Genomic DNA, 21,525 nt, shown 5'->3' with positions numbered 1-21,525 from the left:
CACACGTAGTTAAAAACAACGACATACATCACATACGATTTGGACGTCATGATTCATTGGAATATGCAATACAGTGCTGGAACCGTCCAAAGAAAAAAAAATGAACAAGAAACTAAAATGAAACTAGGTCAAAGCGTAGGAGGATATATGGATGTAATGCTGTTGTTATTTGTTTATGTGCATGTATGTATGTGTGTGGGTGTTCGACTTGTATATCCTTTCAATCTGTCTTTTTTCGGTATTGATAACCAAATGTAAACTTACTAAAACATACGTACTAACATTGCATCTTTTATTCTTTTTTTTGCTATAATATATGATCCAATATTCAGCTTTAGTATGATTACTTTAGTTATTAGTTTGACATAGTAACCAAAGTATTATATTCATTATTTTTCAATGATAAACAAGTCTTTTTTTCATTTTTCATTTTTTTAAAATAAGATGAATGATGAATTTTGTCATCATTTGTCAATGGTTACAAGTGAATCAAACATCAGTAATAGAAGAAGAAGATAATAGAATATTTTCTGGGGGAAAAAATAAATTATGTGGAATTTTTTTCTTTTTTTTTTGGCAAAAAAAATATCGACAAAATGACAATGAAGAATTTTCTTTGAAATTAATTTATTGTAACGAACAAAATCGATCAGATTTCAACGGAAGAAAAAAAAACCATTTTCATTTTAAAACTTTCATAATAAGCATTTTGGTAAACAAACGATTATGATGATCCTGATTTTCATAATAAAGATTCTCAAAAAAAAATTCTTAAAAATCTTCATTGATTCTATAGTTTCTAGTTTCTATACCGGTAAGTTTAAAAATAAAATAAAAAAGATCATAAATTCTGTGGATGTTTGTTTTATTTTCCAAATAACTCACAACTATGTTTGACAAAGAATCAACTTTTTTCAAAATGTTATTAGGTTATGATTGCGTTTCGTTTTTTTTCTCTTTCTACCTTTTTCTCTACTCTTTGTATGTCAACCAATGAAAACAAACATATCACGTTAATAAATATTATATGAATGATAATCATCAAAAAAAACAGAAGAATTATGACAACAACAAAAAAAACATTTGTCATTGACACCACCCACGATTTAAATTAAAAAAAAGAAATTTTCAGCTACTCTATTTAGTAACAATGATTACCTAATAACTAATATTCAAATTGTTTGCGATATTCATCAAACAACACATCAGACCCATTTGTGATATAAAAAAGCCTAGATTTTTATTTCTTTTGATTCTCTTGACTCATTATTGATCAGATAATAAATTATTTACATTGTTTGTCAAATAAATTATATGTAAAATTATTCATATTATATATGATATAATTTGATCTAATAAGTAATTTATTCAAATAAGATTAATTATCATCATCGTCGTCATCATTTGAATGAAAAGAAAAATGAAATAAACCATAGATTGTATGGCAAAAATAAAACAATGATTTTTATTCAAAATAAATGATTACGTAACATATGTAAAGAAATTCGAAACGAAAATTAAAGCGCGAATTAAATTTCAAATGAAAAATAAGTTTCACATAAATCAATGATAGATGGTAGCATTTGTCAACAACAAAAAAAACGGAATAAGGATTTTGATAGAAATTCTTTGTGTGTGTGTTTGTGTGCAATGAAATATCATCAAACATTGGACATTTAAATCTCTCAACACCATTCATTTTGATATATCGAATACGTGTTGTTGACATGTATAATCATCATTAAATTGATACAATCATAGTTACGAATCGAAAAAAAAATTGTAATCATCATCATTAATCTAATAATAAAACAAAACAAAACTATTGATTTTAATAAGCAATCATCATCATTATGATATTAGGTTAAACAAAACATTATTTCATTACCATTTCCATGTTGTTTTGTTTTTTTTAATCAATATTTTGACAATCATCATCATCATCATCATCATCATACTAATCCTAATAGTCAAATCGTTAATTGTGTTGTTTATAAAGAACCAAAGAAAAATTAATATTCATTGATTAGATTATCTTTCCAAATCCATTATACAATTAATAATCCATCAGTCCAAAAGAAAAAATATTTTTTCCAATATGAATTACATCAATATTCAAAATTAAAATGTTTATTTCCTAAATGTATTATAAACAAAATATCCTCTAAGCCACATAATGTATGTATGCTTTATCCGTATCCCAAATGTTTATTCGTATCCATTGCATACAATTACAAATTCAAACAACCGTCGTCGAATCAAACAAGCAACGACCAACAAAAAAATATGCCTGTAAAAACAGGCAAAAAAAATGAAAATGATTAATGTTGTTTTCCATAAATCAATGGATATTTTTATTATTTTAATTGTCGGCCTCTTCATCTTTTTCACAGACACGCAAACACATTCTCTCTCTGGTAACTAAACATCAACGATCATGACAGCAACCATCAAATCATATATCATCAGCATCATTCCAATCATAATCTCCATATCTACATCGTTTCATTTTACATTTCATTCAATTTTTTGATATCATCCATATCGATTGTCAATCATTCGCAAGTTTTTTTTGAAATTCATTTTTCAATTGTGATTTTTATTTATTGTTGTTTTCTGAAATTCAAACAAACCGGAAAAAAACATTGTTCAATTGAACCATAAAAATGTGGCCATCTTTTTTAGCGACATTTTCCTGGATTCTTTTATTTGGTTATATGATAATATTATCAAAATCCGAAGTAAATTATGATGAAATATTGCATGAAGAAAATGAAAAAATTCGTATTGAACGACAAAAATCTATCAAAGCACAATGGAATCTCGAATCAAACATTACAGATTATAATGAAGAATTAGTTGTAAGTTTGTTTTTAATATTCTAAATTTTTAAATGTGAAAAAAAATTTCATTTATTTCGTTACATTCAGACTAAAGCTAGTAAAGAATATGATCATTTTCGTAAACAACAATATAATTCAATCAAACAATATCTAACCGATGAACATAAACAAAATATGACCAAAAATCAACGACGACAATTTGAACGATTAGGATTTCTAGGATTTTCCATATTGGATGAAAATGAAGGTATTGAATTTAAAAATATTCAAATTCAAATGGAAAAAATATATAGTGGTGCAACAATCAATACGGAATTACAAACAAATTTAACACTTGAACCAGATTTAACTGAAATATTTGCAACATCAACCAATGAATCATTGCTAAAAGATATTTGGATTAAATGGCGTGATGTAACCGGAAAAAAGATGCGAAAGCATTTTGTTGATTATGTTTATTTGGGTAATAAAGCGGCTAAAAGTTTAGGATATAATAGTATCGATGATGTTTGGATGTTTGATTGGGAAAAAGATTCAATTAAACAAGAAGTTGAACGTCTTCTCAATGATCTAATGAATCTTTATGAAAAAATACATGCATATGTAAGATTTCATTTAGCACAAAATTATAATCAATCAATGCCTAATGATGGAACAATACCGGCACATTTATTGGGAAATATGTGGGGACAAACATGGAGTAATTTATTATCGACAATACCAACAATGCAATTAAAACCAAATCTACCTTCGTTGGATAGTGAAATTAATGAAAAATTACAGGTTAATTATGAATAAATATTGTTCAGAATATTTCTTTATTGTTATTAGTTTTTTTTGTACAGAATTGGACTGTTAAACAAATGTTTCAAATGTCGGAAAAATTTTTCAATAGTCTTGGAATGGAAAATATGACCCGGCAATTCTGGGAAGAATCAATAATTGAAAAAAGAAATGATGTTGAAATGGTTTGGTAAGTTTTGATGACGTCTTTTTTTTTGTTGCAATGATGTTATTTTTATTTTTATTTTTGAATTTCATCATTGCATAAAGTCATGCATCTGCTTGGGATATGTTTCAAATGCATGATTTTCGTATCAAACAATGTACGAGAAAAACTTTAGAAGATTTGGTCACTATTCATCATGAAATGGGACATATACAATATTATATGAATTATGAGAATAAACCGGCCGTTTATCGTGAAGGAGCTAATCCAGGATTCCATGAAGCTATTGGTGATTTAATGTCATTGTCCGTAATTACACCTGTACATTTAGCCAAAGTTGGATTATTGAATAGATCTCAAATTGAAAAAAATCTTGATGATTTAAATCTTAATTATCAATTGCGTATGGCAATGGATAAAATTGCATTTTTACCGTTTTCATTCATCATTGACAAATGGCGTTGGGATGTATTTAATGATGATAAATTAACTAATCATATGAATCGTCATTGGTGGGAATTGCGATTAAAATATCAGGGAATTTCACCACCGATAAAACGATCGGAAAAAGATTTTGATCCCGGTTCTAAATATCATATACCAGCCGGTGTTGAATACGTACGATATTTCGTATCACATATATTACAATTTCAATTCTATAAACATTTATGCCAAAACGTGACCAAAATGGATAAACTTTATCAATGTGATTTTTATGAAAACAAAATGGCTGGTAAACAATTAATAGAAATGTTACAGAAAGGATCATCCGATCATTGGGAAAATATATTAAAAGATTTTATTGGAACATCAGAAATGAGTACGGACGCCATCTATGAATATTTTGCACCATTAAATCGAACATTATCGGATTTCATTATGAACAATAAGATTTCCGTTGGTTGGAATGCTAAAGGTAAATGATTTTTATTATAATTTTTGTTTTGTAAAATATTATCCATAATTAATATATTTTTGTCATTTAAACAGTTGATGATTATTTCATCGAAGAAGAAAATTCATCTGGTTCGACACCGTCGATAACAATGAACATTTTTATTCTAACATTAATTTCAATATTCATTATGATTTCATAATTTTTTTTATATAATGACAATAAATGAAATGTTTTTTTTTGTATAAGTCATGACTAATTTTCTTGTTTCTTTGAAATAAAATAAATTTCAAAGCTGAACATAACATAAGTGTAAAACATGATTAAATAATCCAACGCAATCATATCAATTTTTACAATCGAGTGATTGAAAAAATTTTTTCGCTAAAACATGATATGATCAGGCCAGGATAGTTTTTGATATCAAATTTTGAAACTGTTTTTCTCTTGTATGATGTTGATATGGTGATCATCATTTTTGTTATCATCATGACATTTAAATGAAAACAAAAATTCTTCCAATATTATCATTCGATTTTTATTTAGTTGACATTGCCGTTTAACAAATTTTCCATTAAACTATTGTAATTTTATTAAGGTCAAAATGTTTTCTCCGGTTCCTTTCAAGATAGCTAATTTCATTGATGGACAATTTTTTGATAAAGAGCATTCATTTGAATCATTTAATCCATCGAAAGGTAGTGTTAATGCTTGGATTCCGGATTCAAATGAGCAAGATGTTCAATTAGCTACCGATGCTGCATTGAAAGCTTTTAAAACGTAATTATTATTTCTACTTATTTGTCTTGGCAAACAATTGATTTATTTTTTCCCACAAAAGATGGTCGAAAACATCTGAAATGTCTCGAATCAAAATTCTGAACAAAATTGCAGATCTTATTGAAGAAAATCTCGATGAATTGGCTAAGCTTGAAAGTGAAGATCAAGGTAAACCATTATTGGTTTCAAAGTCGGTTGATATTCCTCGGTCGGTTTTGAATTTTCGTCATTTCGCCAATTGTTTATCATATCAATCAGATCATTCGATTGTTGATCATGAAGCTGGAATTATTAATTATGTTACAAGGCATCCAGTTGGTGTTGTTGGCATCATAACACCGTGGAATTTACCATTGTATTTGCTAACATTCAAACTAGCCCCTGCCATAGCGTTCGGAAATACTGTCGTAGCAAAACCAAGTGAACTAACTTCCATGACAGCATTTCGTCTATGTCAAATATTGAATGATGCTGGATTGCCAAAAGGTGTAATTAATATGGTGTTTGGTTATGGAAACAAAGTTGGTGAAGCTATCGTAAAGCATCCATCGATCAAATTGATTTCATTCACCGGATCTACAATAACAGGTCAAAAAATTGCACAACAAGCAGCACCATTATTTAAACGTCTTTCCTTGGAAATGGGAGGAAAGAATGCAGCCATTGTTTTTGATGATGTTAATCTTGAAAAAGAATTGATTCATATAGCGAGATCAGCATATTTTAATTCAGGACAAATATGTCTTGCATCAAGTCGAATTCTGGTCCACGAGAGTATTTATGCCGAATTTGTTGAAAAATTTATAAAAATATCACGAGAATTCATTATTGGCGATCCATTTGACAAAGAAACCAAACTGGGACCACTTGTGAGTGCACAACATCGAGACAAGGTATTGAGATATATCAATCTAGCACGTAATACAGATAAAGTCAAAATGACATATTTGGAACCAAATTATCTAAACAAAAATGGATATTTTTGTGGAATAGCTATTGTTTCGGATATCGAAATCGATTCACCATTAATGATGGAAGAAATTTTCGGTCCAGTTGTTTGTATTGTACAATTTAAAGATGAACAAGAAGCAATCGAAATTGCTAATAATACAAATTATGGTCTTTCAGCAACAGTTTGGACACAATCGTTAGATAGAATGCATCGCGTTAGTCATCAGATTGAAGCTGGAACTGTATGGGGTAATTGTTGGTTAGTTCGTAATTTGAACATGCCATTTGGTGGAATCAAACAATCAGGAATAAGTCATGAAAGTACCGAAGATTCAAGAGAATTTTATACAAACAAAAAAACAATTTGTATAAAAATTTAATGACAAATGTAAACAAATAATAAACAAATTGAATCCTTTATCAATTTACAATAATAAATTGAATTAAAGATGTGCTTTAAATTTGTTACGTTGTTGTTGTAAAGCATCTTGAAGGCTTTCAATGGTTTGATTGATTTTTTTTCGATCTGCGTTAACGCCTAAATAACCGATACGCCAAAATTTCGGTACATTTGGATCGGAAGCTAGCAATGATCCTCCGATTAGTATATCATGTTTTGTGTACATGAATTGTATCAACAGATTTCCATCAATATCATCTGGTATTAAAACAGATGTAATCCCTGCTAATCGATTTTCGGATTCTTGAATAAGAAGTTTCAGTCCAATATTTTGGATTTGTTTTTCAAGATAATGTTTTGCCTTCTGATGACGTTCAATTACTTTTGACAAATCTTCATTGATTATTTCACGGATTGCGGTATGTATTCCATATAATAAATTGATGGCCGGTGTGTAATGATATGTATGGACATTATTGTTATCCAAACCCCATGCTTTAGCTACCAAATTAATGTCCATATAAAAAGAAGATATAGGACACATATTTGAACGAGATTTAATAATTTGAACCGCTTTATCACTGAAACTTATTAATGATATGCCTGGTGGACCGGATAAAGCTTTTTGACAGCCAGAAAATAAAACATCAATTTCCATGTTATCCATTTCTAACTGTGTTGTACATAGTGATACAACAGCATCAACAATCAATAAACAATTATATCGATGACAAAGTTTTCCGATGCCGTTCAAATTTTGTACACAACCAAGACTTGAATCACCGTGGCATACATACATTATGCTTGGTCGATATTTTTGCAATGCATTTTCAATTTGTATCAAGGTAAAATTTTCACCAAATTTATTATTTTGAATAGTGTTTGTATTGTAGCCGAGCCTATGTCCCATCGATGCAACACGATTACCCCAATATCCATGTACTAAGGACAATAATGTTTGTCCTGGTAGCAACAGATTACATATGGCTGTTTCCATTGCAATTGTTGCTGATCCAGTAATTGCAAATGTATATGGATTATTTGTTTGAAACAAATATCGTATACCATTTTGAATTTGATCTAATAGCTTTCAAAATATTGTTAATTTAATTAATTATTACAACATGAGCAATATTGAAAAAAACTAACCTCATAAAATTGTGGATCAGTATGTGATAATAATGGTTTGGATAATGATTGTAAAACATTTGGATTTAAATTTGTTGGACCAGGAATCATTAAAAGTTTTTCATGAGGCATAAAGTCCTCTTGAAATGTTTTAATCATCAAGCGATGGTCTGGTTCACTCTTCATCAAATTCATATTTCTATCAAAATGAAACAAACAAATGATAAATATTCGAAAATATTGCCAATTTTTTTTAAAGGAACAAAAAAGATATGGAAATTGTGATTCAATGTTTATAAGTAGATAAATTTCGAAAGATAAACATATTTGATTGATATTTTCTAATGTTCACTGATATTTAGATATTAAAAATGAAGTTTTTTTCTGCATTTATTCAAAAAAAAACCGGATAAAATAAATGATAACAAATGAAAGAAAAAAATTTCTATCAAAATAACAGGATAGTGACACTTGTTTGTCGATATCAAACATTCATTTACATTTCGTATTGACTATCGATATTTATTTTTTAAAAAATTAAAGGAAACTGATTTTTTTTCAAATTTTATTATTTTATTGACGACACAAATCATTTTAAATGTTCGTATAGTGTCAACAAAATTAATTTTAAATAAAACATTCTTCAATAATTTAGACATTAATCATGGACAAAAATGTTGATGCCAAAAATAAAAAGAATGATATTGTTCCAAAAGGTGGGAAAATCATCCAATTTCAACTTCGTGAATCATTATTGACGTAAGATTTAAAAAAATTTTTAAATTTTTAAATTTCAAAATTATTTCAATCATCTTGAATTTCTTCAATATTTTTTTTTGTAAAGACAAATGCTTGAAAATAGTTCTCACATATCTACATTACATAATATTATCATGTCGTTTGTAGCAATATTTGTGATAGCAACAATTGGTGATTATATCCGACAACCATCCAAATTTAGTGATGAATTTGAAATGTTCGTATGGAATGCTAATGATATTGGACGATTCATTCAAATATGTATAATCATGCATCTATCTGTAATATGTTTACATTATCCATTGGTTTTGTTCAACAATTTTCTTCAATATCGATGGTTGTTAAATAATTCGGAGAAAAATTTGAATAATTTATTTGATATGTATCAAAAACGTCAATATTCTGGTCAAATTCCGCAAGCTTTTTTATACACAGCATATACAATGATTTCATTTTTTGGTATTTTTCTTTACGGTACTAATTCAGTAATAGTTCATGATATCAAATTATCCGGATCGTTTGCGGTTCTAATGGAAACGGTAAGTTAATCGAAAAAAAATCACTATTAATCTTAATATTTGACAAAATAAAAACAGGTACGACTTTTAATGAAATCACATTCTTTTTTTATCGAGAAAAAAGATCTACATATCGAAAAAGAAGAGATTGCTAAACTAATTGCCCAACGTCAGTCGAATATTGTTAAATCATTTTGGTCCCTACCTTCAAGAGCTAGATTAAGAAATTTAGCTTATTATCTATTTGCGCCTACTTTGATTTATTCGGATTATTATCCAAGAACAGATAAAATTCGCTGGTCACGAGTTTTGAAGTTTGGCATTCAATTTATAGTGGCCGCTATGATTGGATTTCTTATATTTTGTCGATTTGTAGTTGCAAACTTTTCTAAAACTGGTATCGAACCATTTCCATTGAATTTTAATTTTTTGTATAAAGTTTTCGCTTCCGGAGCAGCTATCTATTTGATAGGTTTTTATGGATTTTTACATACATGGCATAATTTCACAGCCGAATTGATGCGTTTCGGTGATCGTCATTATTATGAAGATTTTTGGAATGTTACATCATTGAAAGATTATTATCGTAAATGGAATCGAATTGTACAACTTTGGCTTTATGTATACATATTCTTACCAATTAATTATCGATTTCATAATCGTAATTTAGCTAATAATTTTGTTGTGCTGATTTCAGCTATAATGCATGAATATATTCTTGCCGTAACAATACGTTTTTTCTTTCCCGTAAATTTTATATTTTTTGCTGTTGTTGGTCGTAAGTATTGATATAAGACATTGAATGACTGATCTTTCAAAATGAATTTTATTCTTATTTTTGGGACTAGAATTGATATATTTCTTAGAAAATCATGATAAGAATTCAAGTAAACAACCAAGTATAAAAAGTATATTATTTCACACCAATATGTTTATTGGTTGGGGTTTATTAATTTTATTTTATTCATTGGAATGGCATTCAAAAGTTAATTGTCCGTTACCAGTAAGTTTTTAATTATTTTGAATTAGAATTTTTCTACAAATTTTTTCATTTTTATTTCAAACAGGAACAATCTACGATGTTGGAAAAAATGACACCGCGTTTTATAAAATGCATTAAATTCTGAGATTTTGAATGTTTTTTGGGAAAAATATAAAAAATATTCATGAAAATCTTTATTTTTAAAAAAATCACTATAATCTAATATTTGATATAATTAAGGTTAATTCCAAGATTCCATTCAATAAATTATCTTGGGTTAATATAAAGTTAAATATCTGTTTGTGTTAGTTTTGAAATTAAATGAATTGTTAACGTAGAAATCTGTATCATTTACGGATGAGCATTGCGACATAAGATTGAAATTTTATTTGCAAAATGTACATTCTTAATTGACTGTGTAATCATTTTAATTTATGTGAGAAAAAATTGAAATCTTTATCAAAGTGCAATCGAATGTTTATTATATCAATTTTCCGTTCAGATAATTAAACATCAATAATAAGCTACAAAAATTTTCAATTACTAACTTAGATGTTTACCAAGTCAATATTTGTGAACATTTTCTCACGATTTTAGTTGAAAATATGAAATAAAATGAATAAATTCATTTTCAGTACATTTATTAAGAAAATGTCAAAAAGTGATAATTTAAACTTGGAATATCATTTTAAAACGACTAAATTTTCACATAATGCATGAAACGTGGTAATAAAATTTGCTTCCATGGTTCCTATCGAGAGATAAATAATAGTTTGGAAATATAATTTTCATTTCAAAAATTATTAATTACCGATAATGGACAACTGGTTCTGTAATTCCATTCCATTACAAAAATTGCCGCCATAATTGTCCAATTTATCAAGACAAATTTAATCGATACCAAATTTTTGACTAAACCATATTTTTCCAATAAATAATACAATTGCTAATCAAAACAAAAGTAAATGGTTTAGATATTAAAATCATTTTTCATAAAGTTATGCTTACTACTTGAAATGCCAAACAAAATAAACATTAGTGGAAAGAAAAACCGAAAATAAAAAATGACAATATATTCATGCATCAATGCTGAGGTCAAAATGACCGCAAAATTGGTTAATATACGATTTTGAAAACGATTATCAACAGGTATAAATACATAAACATATAACCAATTTTGTACAACATGATTCCATTTTCGATAATATACTTTTGCTGATTTACTGTTCCAAAAATCTTCATAAAAATTGCGATCACCAAAACGTAACAATTCAGCAGTCAAATTAAGATAAAGATGAAAAAAAACGTAGAAAAATGTCCAATAAAAAATCATTCCAGCGATCATTATTTCATATAATAGTTTAAAATTAAGCTCTATACTTTCAGTACAAGTTTTCGTTAAATTGACAGTAAAACCTTGATAAAAGGAATACATTGTCAATAGAATGAATAAAATGAATTGAAAACCGAAATTCAAAACACGACCCCATCGGATTTTTTTTGTTCTTGGATAAGAATCACAATATATCAAAGTCGGTGCAAACATATAGTAAATATATTTTCGAAAACTGGCACGTGAAGGAAGTGCCCAGAATGATCTACAGATATTTGTATGTTGTTCATTGATCATAAAATTTTTGAATGTTTCCTTTTCTATGAAAAGATCTTTTTTCTCAATGAAAAAAGAATGTGATTTCATCAAAAGTCTTGTCTTTTAAGATAAAATAAAAATAATAATAATTTTTAAAAAATTAAGTCAAATAAATTCAATTATTACAAAACTCACCATTTCTATCAACAAGATGAATGATCCGACTAATTTGATATCATTAACTAATATACAATAAGTACAATAGAATAGAATTGCAAAAATGGAAATGCACAAATACATTGTGTATAAAATTATTTGATATAAACATCCCGCATATTGTCGATTTTCATGCATTTCATACAGAATATCTAAATTATAATTGTTATTCTCAAAATTATTAATCAGCCATCGATATTGAAAAAAATTGTTGAACAAAACTAATGGATAATGTAAGCAAAGGACAAACATTTTCATTATGAACCATATTTGGATGACTTGACCCAAATCACTGGAATTCCGAATGTATCCATCAAAAATTTCCCAGAATTTAGTCGGTTCATTAATGAAAACTTCAATTTTACACAGCAAAAATACAAATATAAATAAAGCTATCAGATCATGTATCATGCGTAGATTCGGATCAGTAGCAAGCAATTGTCTAAGTTCAAAATAAATGTTTACTGATTAAAAGAATGATATGAATACATTTCAATTCTTACGTCAAAAGAGATTCGCGATGTTTAAATGTGATGAATTTTTTTGAATTAGGTTTTGTGTCATCATTATCATTGTCATGTTCCATGATGATTGACTCAAATCATTGGTTTCCGCAATAATATTATTGCATATGATATTAGCAAATAAAAATTTTGTTAATTTTTGATGGACAAAATTGTCTTCGATTAATAGAATTAAATATTAATCTGAATTCGAAATGAATTTCTGAAGAAAAATCAAATTGCAAATCAAGTGCGATTTTTCCCTCCGATATTTTGCAAAAATATCTTATCAAAACTATCACTAAAAATTTTGCTGGTAAAGACGGTTTTTTTCCAAAATGAAAATAATGAAATCGTTTGATTTTTTTTTGTATTTTCACTTATCTTCAGAGTGGTTGTTTTTTGAATGTTAAAGATTATAAAAAATGATGATGATATTGATTGAAAATCAAAGTTTTTCTACCACAAAAAAACTACTTCAAACACACATATGATAATGATGTAAAACAATATTTTAATCAAAGAATTATTGATTTACTATCACTAAACACAAACATTAGAATAAGTATGGGATTATGAAGGTCGAGGGAAAAAAATATTTGAAGAAATCATAAATTAACATATTGACAACGTACATGTTAATATTATTAACATTCAACATTATTATTATAATCATCAATATTATCAACAAACATCAAAAAAGGAAAAGATAGTAATGAAAATGTTGGGAATCTTTTTGTTTTGAATGTGATAATCATTATCACTACATTTTTATCATTTATCAATTCAATTTCAAAAACTTATCAAATCGGATGGTGTTCATGTTTTAATGTGTGTATGAATTGGAATTCGAGATAATAAGAGTCCAAAATATTTATATGATTATTATTTGGTTGTTTATAAATCCATCATAATCATCATAAAAATACAATTTAAATTTTGAAGAAATTTAAATAAAAATCTATGGAATTTGGGTTGTAAAAGAATTTTGTTTGTTTTTGTTTTATCTTATTTGAGTCAATTTGTGGATGGAAAAAGTGGAAAAATGGAAGAAAAAAGTGATGATAGATTAAAAGAGACATCAAAGGGATAATCAATAAAAATATTGAAAGATGTGAGTTGAATTTGTGTGTGTGTTGATGTAAGGAAAAAAGGGAATTTAAATTTAATGAACATTGGTTTTTGAAATTTTTCCTTTGATATAAATAGGAATTTTAAGATTTTCAATAATTGATTGATTGAATGGTTATAATATTTGATGATTAATTAATAATAATAACAATTTATAATATAAAATAATAATAATAAATCACAGTTAGCTTGGAGATCATTAATTATCTTCAGAGCAACAACAACAAAAATGAAATGAAAGAAAAAGAAAAATGGTGAGAGAGAGAAAAAAGGAGAAAAAAAATGTATAGGAAATTTGGAATCCAAAATAATTAGAAATTAAAAACACATAACAACGTTGAATGTTGGAATGAATGTGATTCTCAAAGATATATGGGATGCATACCATTTGTTTGAAATGTGTGTATGGGTTTGAATTATTTTAGAAAAATTGATAAAGCTCGAATTCGATAAATTTCGGTATGTTGTTTTTTTTTGAATTTTTTTCAAAGAGATCAACAAAATTTTTAAAAAAAGAACAGACATTATATTTAACTGTCCATATTTTTTTTGTGCGTTTTCAAATTCTGTTTGTGAAAGAGAATGTTTTGGAATGTAAATGGACAATAATAATGATATCAAAAATTGATATCATCAACAAACAATTAATGATGATGAGCATTTTAAAATATTTGAATTAATTTTTTTTTGCTGATAATTATATATACATTGACGTATGATTTGGTTTATCAAATTGAAAACAATAAAAAATCAGGTTGAGATTTCTCATCATTGGATTTTTTCCGGTGGTTTGCTAATGAATAAATCTTAACACAATTTTGAACAATGCTGATACACAAATCAAATTCATTGTCGATTGCATTTCACAAATTCATTTAATGATTAATAAAATAAATCATCGAATAAATATCGTTCAAATGACAACCAAATTCAAACAAACATTTTCGATTCATTCTATCCAATTCGATTGATGATGAAGTAAGATGATGAAACAAAATTGAATTTCACGTTCACGATGTAACGGTATTATTATCGTTGTTAGTCACTGTTTGATTTGTTGTTGCCGATGGCGATGTTGCGGCTGATCCTACATTCGGTACATATACACGCGGTGAAAAACGTGATAATCGTGGTTCTAATGTTAAAGACATTTGATAAAGTTCATCATCTTGTAAATGTCTTGATGTATCAAGTAAATAGTTGGTAACTTTAGGATTATGTTCCATTTTATATGGTGTTTGTTGAAAATGTCGTATCTCTCTTATAACATGTGCAATCTGAAATTTAAATTGAAAAATTAAAGAACATCAATTGAAAATGTTACTATACCATTCTCATTTTTGAAAAGTTCAATAGGCCATCATCGGTAAAATTTGGTGTTCCTTCTTCAATGAATGACAAATCGGTAAGATACATTCCCAGATACGGTATACATGGTGGATCACAACGATGTAATGCCTCACGCATATTACGAAAACGACCATCTGTTGAAACTAATGTCTGTAACTTTTCGATAGTTTGTTTAGTCTGTTCATTGAAAAAAATTTATTAAAAAACATGAAATCAAATTGAAAAGATAATTTTAAAATGATACGTACAGTTTTGGCAACCTTTTCCCATGTTCGTTTAAGGCGATATACTGATGAATTAGTAAAAGCAGCACATATTTGTAAAACGCCATTAAAATTATGAAAACATCGACAAATATCAGCGACAGCTGCCCATTTTTCAATTATAGCAACACGTTTATGAATCTCAGGAACACGCAGAACTTCCGATGCAACTAAACGGCTAATGTCATTGAAATGTTTCGTCATCAAAAGAATGTGAAATGCTTTTTTGCTCTATGAGTAATGAGGAAAAAAATCAATTTATAATTCAAATATGATTAAATTTATCTACATACCTTTTGTTCTTTCATCCATGCTTGGCCTAGAAATTCTTCACTTCGAATACGAATAAAAATATTATGATCCAAATAGGTCATTACTTCTGCTATTTCTAATGCCGATAATGTTTCAATATTATCTTGACTTGGATGAATCGGTGCTGCCAATAAAACATCTAGATCGACTTTTTCTTTGGCTTCCATTGTTTGTTTCGCAATCATTTGTTGAAGTTGCACGGCTGCTTTATGTTCGGCTGGTAAAAGATTTGTGTTGTGTATTAATTCTTCCAGAAATTCAGTTGTAATTTGTAATAATTTTTGATCATTTTCAAAATCTTGTGAATGTTTGCTAACCCAATGTCGTAACACATTTAGTACTCGCATTGTAGCGGCTGTACTAATCATAGATTCTCGTTTGGCTCGTTGAGCGATTCGTTCATTATTAGCAGCAACATTCTGTGCATTCTGTGCAGCTGTTGTACTGCCTCCCGCTGCACCTTGACTATTAGGTATCTTGAGATCTGCGCCGGCTGCGCTTGAAAATCGACTACTACCACGTGATATAATCACTTGTTTCATCATGGGATCAGTCGGTTCGGGTGGATTACTTGATGCAGCTGTTGCTGCAGCGAATGCTAAATTAGATAATAAAAATATAATTAACATTAATCCATTTGAATAAAATAAATTACCAGAAGCTGCCGAAGCTGTACTAGAACGACGTGATGTTGCACGGGATGAAATAACAACAACACCGGCTTTGCTTGACATTTGGGGTGATTCTGGATGCTGAAATGAACTACGAGCCGTACTAATACTTGTATCAGTTTGAAATGATGATCTAGGTGTTACGGATGAGCTGGCCATACTTTCACATTCGCTACTGCCTGATCCACGTTTAGAACCAGCTCCACGAACACGAAGATAGTTCATACTTGTAGCACTCAATCTACCCGATGGTGTAGAATGGCTAATACTACCGGATCGTGATTCGGATGATTTTATTGGTGGTGGAACAGATATACTACCCGATCGAGAATCGGTAGATTTAGGATTACCGGGGGGCTGATTTTTTGGTGGCAATACAAAACACGAACCAACACTAGATATGGGCGGAGCAGATGAAGCAGGATGTGTTGGTTGTGGTGTTATCTGATGATAATAATGTTGATGTTGTTGTTGTTTTTGGGGTGTACCCGGTATTGGTGGTGTTGGAGGAGGTGTTCCTTCACTTAATTGGCCGTGTAATGTATTTTGAGCTATTTTTTGTCTCAATTCTGTACTTTCCTTCGATAGAATATCCAAATCTTGATTTTCAGCATTTTGTTCAATAGAATTTTGTGCTGGCAAACTATGTGGTGATGTTTTCTGTATCGGACTTGGTTTCGGTGAACATGTATGTGAATCGGTACCGACCAATGTCGCTGAACTGGTTGCCGAACTTAATGGTGATGCTGGATAGCTTAGTTCAGAATTATTTGTCAATGTGTCACATGATTGTGAATGTGGTGATGAAACTTGATCCTGGTGAACGTTATTAGTTGTTATACGTAAATGTTGATTTGAACGATGTATTGCTGTTATTTGTTTTGATGGACTAGATTGAGTTGGACTAGGTGATCGATCATCATTGCTACTATTGGGTGATTCTTTATCAGCCTACATAAAAAATTATTGAAATAATTTAATGGCAACATGATTAATTGATTTCACATAAACATAAATTATAATAATCGAATTTTTATTTAAACGAACCAATAATGAGGAGGCTTCTTTTGCACTTTTTTGTAAATAACCAGGAACTTCTGGACTTGGTGGTGGCGGAACTGGAACAGCTATTGGATCGGTAATGGCTGGTGTAAGTAATGGTTCTCCTGCTGGTAATTGAAAATGGCTGCTAATATTACTCGTATTAGTGTTGTTGCTATGATTAGCAACAATTTCATTATTGCCAACATTCGATGAAGTTGTGGATGAAATACTTCCATGAGCTAAACGATTGTTCATTCGTTTTAAATAACGTTCACGAGCTTGTTCTTCTTCAACTATTTTGACAGCATTAGTTTTTATTTTTTAAAAAATGATTAAAATCACAAATAACTTACATTTACGATAACTTAATCTCCAATGTTGATTATTTCGAATTGCATTCGATGAAAACATTTGTTGTACTTGTGCTAATTGTTGGCCGGCTGTTGATTCTGATGTTGATACAACTGATTCACGATGTGCAAGATCATTGATATCCGAAAGTACTGAACTATTACTGACACGTCGTGAATAATCATAATCTATTGTTGTTGATAGATATTCATTGGCAGCAGAAACATTATTAACATTAACATTGCCGATAATTGTTGCAGATACACCACCACCAGTATTCGAATGTGCTTGATTGAGCGAAGTTGCTGTCGTTATTATACCCGAATGATGATACGGTGATTGACTAGGATGTAAATGTGTAGAATCTATTTTTGCATTACCATTGGTATTACCGGTTCCTTCTTCCAATGAACCAGATGAATCATGTAATGATGCATTCATAGCCGAAAGATCAGGATTATAATGGACACGTTTAAGTGCTTCAATAACGGTAATGCTATCAGTAAAAACACGATATGTAAGAAGAAATGTATTGAGAAAATCGATGCTTAAAAATCTTAAATCAGTTAAACGTTCAAATAAACGTTCAGGACTGGCATAACGAATTTGAGGTAATTTGCATGAATTTAATGTACGACTAAATCGTATGTCAACATCATCCTTAAAAAGACGTGGATCATTTCTGTTAACAAAAAAAAAAATAAGAAAAAAAAATTAAACATAAAATTCAAATTTTGTACAAAAAATATTAATTAAAAAATGTACCTGATTGAATGTGGCATCGTAATAGATGATGAATCATTTAATGTTCCATGGAACAAATCATTGAAATGAACGTTGTCTATACACTGTTATTGCAAAATTATTTGAATAAACAAAAAAGGAAAGATAATGAAAAAAAGATGTACCAATAAAATGAATGTTTTTTAAAAAATAAAATATTTTTAAAAAGTGTAATTGAAATTTTCGGTTTCATTTGAAAAATCTAACGACATTGAAACTAAAATCGGTGAATTAAATACCAGGAAATGATAAATTAATCAAAATTTGAATATTTTTTTTTGTTTTGCAAAGAACAAGGACTAGATTCTCATGAAACGAATTTGTTTTCTCGTATATCAGGAAAAAATCACTTTTTACATGAAACAAAATATGTATAGAAAATTTTTGTTTAAAAAAATATGAAACCTTATTGCTATCGCCTTCTTCAAAAACGATATCATTTGGAATGGCAATTTCCATTGCAATCATTTTGCGTAATTTTCCAACGGATTGTTTTTTTAGTTTTATTAGTTACATAACTATTGTTGGTATTATAAGAGCTTCCACTTGTAGTGAATGTTTTTGATTCTTTTTTAGTATGATGTGATTGAAATGATTGCTGTTGTTGTTGTTGTTGTTTGTTGGAACGATCACTAGATTTATGACCAGTTGACATTAATGATGATGATGAATCATTTGAAGATTGTTGTTGATGTGAACATTCTAACAATATATTTAAATTTTCATTTGAATGTTGTCTGATTAACATCGGTTTTGATGATTGATTTTTTGTCATCGATGATGATGATGATGATAATGATGTTGTTGTTGTTTTGTATTTTGTTTTTACTGTCGAAATTTTTGGCTTCGAAATTTCAGTCTTATCTGATTCATTACGTTTTAAAGGCACATTATTATTATTGTTATGACTAGTTTGTTGTGTTTCGGATATTAAAATCGGACAAGATCCAGTTTCAGGAATATTTCCTTGATTCTGTTGTGGATCTTCTTTTGATTTGGCTTTACTTTTAGAAAATTTAAATCTTGATGGTACTTTTGGTGATAATGGTGATTTAAGGCTACCGACACCACCAACACCACCACCGCTTTGACCAGAGCTATTAGACGAATTATTATTGTTGATATTTGGTGAGATATCAGCATCCAACAGATTTGATGACCCAATAATATCCGATTCCGGTACATCCAAACTATTATTACTTTCAGAACTATGATGATGTTGATGATTACTATTGCCACCATGTCCTGACATATAACCAATACCAGATTGAAAACTTCGATTAATTGCTCGGCCATAACTTCGAATCAATGCAGCACTTCGTTGATGATATGAAGTACTTGTACCACTGTTACAACTATTTGTTGTTGTTAATGATTCTGCATTGTTGTTTGTACTAAAACAAGTAGGTGGTGTCGGTGATGATGCTGATTTAAAAAGACCAGATACTGATGATGATTTTCGACTGGACGATGATGATGATGATGATGATGGATTGCCGGTACTGCTTGCCGAATGTGTTTTAAAACGTCTCATAATCACCATTTGGTATTTTATTAAAAGATAATCATATACAACACCGTTGGATGAAGCAAAATAGAATAAACAGAATTTGTACGAAATAATACTATGGATAATTTGGCCCAGATGAATTTCTATTGACAATATAATCACAACCACAACCAACTACAAATACACATAACAAATACAATTAAGACATATTTTTATAATAAAAATTTTCTTTCATAAACTTGTTATCGTCATTTTGTTTTTGTTTTTTTGTCGACATCCATGATAGTGAAAAAAAGATGAAAAATTCAAATTATGTTGACATTCTTTTTTTCTAACAAAAAAAAATATGATGATGACAAAAACAAATGAAAATGAAAAAAATATTCTGGTTTATATCAATTTGATGTTTTTTATTTTTAATATAAACTTTATATTCGACACACGCACTGTAAGAAATTAAGTTCAATGATTAAATTTAATCAATGTTCAACACCCACACACACACACACTGAAGAATGTACAAGAGATAGGCGAAAACTATATCATCATATTGATCAACGAATATTGATTGAGGGAATCAATTTATCAACAATACTAAACAAAACAAAAACAAAACGATTATTCAATGAAATAAAAATTTGATTGATTTATTATTATTATCATTTGTTGTGAATATTCGTTAGTACAAAAGATTATCAGTGTTTTTCAGTTATGAGGATGATGAGGATGATGATGATGATAGAACAAAGATGAAGCAAAAAAGAAAAACAAAAAATTTCTCTCAATTCCTAATTCATTATTCTTTATCCTCATGAATCCATTATACACACACAAGCATTCGTTTTTAGAATCCTATGATTCTAGCAGCGTTCCAGTAAAAAAAAATTCAATAGTTAGTCCATCAACACTGCCACCACCACCACCACCACCAACAAAAACAACAATAATAACAATAACAACTATACATAAAAAATGAACACCCACGAATGAGTAGGAAGATGGATGGATGATAGAAAACCTGGAAAAAGTTCAGCATGTATCTGACTAAAAGTTAGGTTAACTATCTAAAATTATTCTTGCTTTTTCAATTCAATTCGGCGGCAACAACAACAGCGTTGATGATGATAATAATGATGAATTCTATTGTTTTGGACTATGTGTGTTCTATCGAAAAAAAGTTTGGTACTCTTGTAGAATATTCTCTCTCACACACTGTATTTCTGTTTGGGGGGAGTAAGAGATAGAGCATGAGGAGGCCAGTTTTCAGTTATCAATAGGTTGATTCAAAGACCCAAAAATGATGGCAATCATTTTCCCTTTATTTCTCTCATATTATTATAAGTTCCAGAGAAAAAGACAGTTGGAAAAAATAATATTCTGCGACGGCGTCACATGAATTTTGGTTGTTGTCATTGGCGATTGAACAACAACAAGAATTTCATGTTCAAATGGGAATATTTTCTTCAATATCTTCTTTTAGTAGTAGCGGTATTTTTTGTTTCTGATCTGGAACTCGATTTTCATTTTTGTTTTTTTTTTGGTTCATTTTTCCACTTGTTATATAGGAATTACATGGATGCTTTGATATACAAGAT

At 29.0% G+C, this 21,525-nt stretch overlaps 6 protein-coding genes across 8 annotated transcripts in view; 3 read left to right on the top strand and 3 right to left on the bottom strand.

The window, feature by feature from the left end:
* Positions 1 to 2,291: 2,291 nt before the first annotated feature.
* LOC113797912 (angiotensin-converting enzyme-like) lies at positions 2,292 to 4,935 on the top strand. The gene is made up of 5 exons (XM_027348380.2): positions 2,292 to 2,861; positions 2,931 to 3,626; positions 3,689 to 3,816; positions 3,897 to 4,708; positions 4,783 to 4,935. The coding sequence occupies exons 1-5, from the start codon at positions 2,667 to 2,669 to the stop codon at positions 4,887 to 4,889; spliced, it is 1,938 nt and encodes a 645-aa protein (XP_027204181.2). The 5' UTR covers positions 2,292 to 2,666; the 3' UTR covers positions 4,890 to 4,935.
* A 265-nt stretch (positions 4,936 to 5,200) lies between these two features.
* On the top strand, positions 5,201 to 6,886 carry LOC113797942 (2-aminomuconic semialdehyde dehydrogenase-like). The gene is made up of 2 exons (XM_027348415.2): positions 5,201 to 5,467; positions 5,529 to 6,886. The coding sequence occupies exons 1-2, from the start codon at positions 5,292 to 5,294 to the stop codon at positions 6,796 to 6,798; spliced, it is 1,446 nt and encodes a 481-aa protein (XP_027204216.2). The 5' UTR covers positions 5,201 to 5,291; the 3' UTR covers positions 6,799 to 6,886.
* Agxt (Alanine-glyoxylate aminotransferase) lies at positions 6,779 to 8,177 on the bottom strand. Its single transcript, XM_027348438.2, has 2 exons — positions 7,968 to 8,177; positions 6,779 to 7,905 (listed from the first exon to the last, which is right to left on the bottom strand). Exons 1-2 carry the CDS (start codon positions 8,139 to 8,141, stop codon positions 6,862 to 6,864), a joined length of 1,218 nt encoding a protein of 405 aa, XP_027204239.2. The 5' UTR covers positions 8,142 to 8,177; the 3' UTR covers positions 6,779 to 6,861.
* A 239-nt stretch (positions 8,178 to 8,416) lies between these two features.
* Positions 8,417 to 10,498, top strand: LOC113797938 (sterol O-acyltransferase 1-like). The gene is made up of 6 exons (XM_027348411.2): positions 8,417 to 8,546; positions 8,602 to 8,705; positions 8,791 to 9,244; positions 9,302 to 10,001; positions 10,072 to 10,226; positions 10,291 to 10,498. The coding sequence occupies exons 2-6, from the start codon at positions 8,611 to 8,613 to the stop codon at positions 10,348 to 10,350; spliced, it is 1,464 nt and encodes a 487-aa protein (XP_027204212.2). The 5' UTR covers positions 8,417 to 8,546; positions 8,602 to 8,610; the 3' UTR covers positions 10,351 to 10,498.
* A 162-nt stretch (positions 10,499 to 10,660) lies between these two features.
* Positions 10,661 to 12,899, bottom strand: LOC113797945 (sterol O-acyltransferase 1-like). The gene is made up of 4 exons (XM_075825237.1): positions 12,516 to 12,899; positions 11,992 to 12,454; positions 11,017 to 11,916; positions 10,661 to 10,956 (listed from the first exon to the last, which is right to left on the bottom strand). Exons 1-3 carry the CDS (start codon positions 12,596 to 12,598, stop codon positions 11,176 to 11,178), a joined length of 1,287 nt encoding a protein of 428 aa, XP_075681352.1. The 5' UTR covers positions 12,599 to 12,899; the 3' UTR covers positions 10,661 to 10,956; positions 11,017 to 11,175.
* Positions 12,900 to 13,009: 110 nt separating this feature from the next.
* LOC113797856 (ras-specific guanine nucleotide-releasing factor 2-like) overlaps positions 13,010 to 21,525 on the bottom strand; it is a 36,189-nt gene continuing 27,673 nt past the window's right edge. For all 3 annotated transcript variants that reach the window (XM_027348303.2, XM_075825236.1, XM_027348304.2), the window contains 8 exons: positions 18,403 to 18,485; positions 17,640 to 18,319; positions 17,290 to 17,579; positions 16,227 to 17,193; positions 15,553 to 16,169; positions 15,245 to 15,490; positions 14,976 to 15,173; positions 13,010 to 14,923 (listed from right to left, as the gene is read on the bottom strand). In XM_027348303.2, the coding sequence (XP_027204104.2) occupies positions 14,657 to 14,923; positions 14,976 to 15,173; positions 15,245 to 15,490; positions 15,553 to 16,169; positions 16,227 to 17,193; positions 17,290 to 17,579; positions 17,640 to 18,319; positions 18,403 to 18,485 (3,348 nt within the window). In that variant the 3' untranslated portion in view covers positions 13,010 to 14,656. The remainder of the gene's footprint in view (positions 14,924 to 14,975; positions 15,174 to 15,244; positions 15,491 to 15,552; positions 16,170 to 16,226; positions 17,194 to 17,289; positions 17,580 to 17,639; positions 18,320 to 18,402; positions 18,486 to 21,525) is intronic.

This window comes from Dermatophagoides pteronyssinus, unplaced genomic scaffold (genome assembly GCF_027571235.1).
Source record: "Dermatophagoides pteronyssinus isolate colony J.1.1.1.1 unplaced genomic scaffold, Derpt_VIB-CSIC_2022.12 sq0003, whole genome shotgun sequence".
Lineage (NCBI taxonomy): Eukaryota > Metazoa > Arthropoda > Arachnida > Sarcoptiformes > Pyroglyphidae > Dermatophagoides > Dermatophagoides pteronyssinus.
This window is presented reverse-complemented; position numbering and strand designations above follow the sequence as displayed.

Bases quoted from the DNA above. Each gene is read 5' to 3' on its own strand.
- Agxt (XM_027348438.2), bottom strand. From the start codon at position 8,141: ATGAATTTGATGAAGAGTGAACCAGACCATCGCTTGATGATTAAAACA. The intron at 7,906-7,967 runs GTTAGTTTTTTT...ATATTTTGAAAG, and splicing joins CTGATCCACAATTTTATGAG to CTATTAGATCAAATTCAAAA.
- LOC113797938 (XM_027348411.2), top strand. From the start codon at position 8,611: ATGGACAAAAATGTTGATGCCAAAAATAAAAAGAATGATATTGTTCCA. The intron at 9,245-9,301 runs GTAAGTTAATCG...AAATAAAAACAG, and splicing joins TTGCGGTTCTAATGGAAACG to GTACGACTTTTAATGAAATC. The intron at 10,227-10,290 runs GTAAGTTTTTAA...TATTTCAAACAG, and splicing joins AAGTTAATTGTCCGTTACCA to GAACAATCTACGATGTTGGA.
- LOC113797945 (XM_075825237.1), bottom strand. From the start codon at position 12,598: ATGGAACATGACAATGATAATGATGACACAAAACCTAATTCAAAAAAA. The intron at 12,455-12,515 runs GTAAGAATTGAA...TTTTGAACTTAG, and splicing joins CATCGCGAATCTCTTTTGAC to ACAATTGCTTGCTACTGATC. The intron at 11,917-11,991 runs GTGAGTTTTGTA...TTATCTTAAAAG, and splicing joins TCATCTTGTTGATAGAAATG to ACAAGACTTTTGATGAAATC.
- LOC113797912 (XM_027348380.2), top strand. From the start codon at position 2,667: ATGTGGCCATCTTTTTTAGCGACATTTTCCTGGATTCTTTTATTTGGT. The intron at 2,862-2,930 runs GTAAGTTTGTTT...CGTTACATTCAG, and splicing joins ATTATAATGAAGAATTAGTT to ACTAAAGCTAGTAAAGAATA. The intron at 4,709-4,782 runs GTAAATGATTTT...TCATTTAAACAG, and splicing joins CGTTGGTTGGAATGCTAAAG to TTGATGATTATTTCATCGAA.
- LOC113797942 (XM_027348415.2), top strand. From the start codon at position 5,292: ATGTTTTCTCCGGTTCCTTTCAAGATAGCTAATTTCATTGATGGACAA. The intron at 5,468-5,528 runs GTAATTATTATT...TTCCCACAAAAG, and splicing joins GCATTGAAAGCTTTTAAAAC to ATGGTCGAAAACATCTGAAA.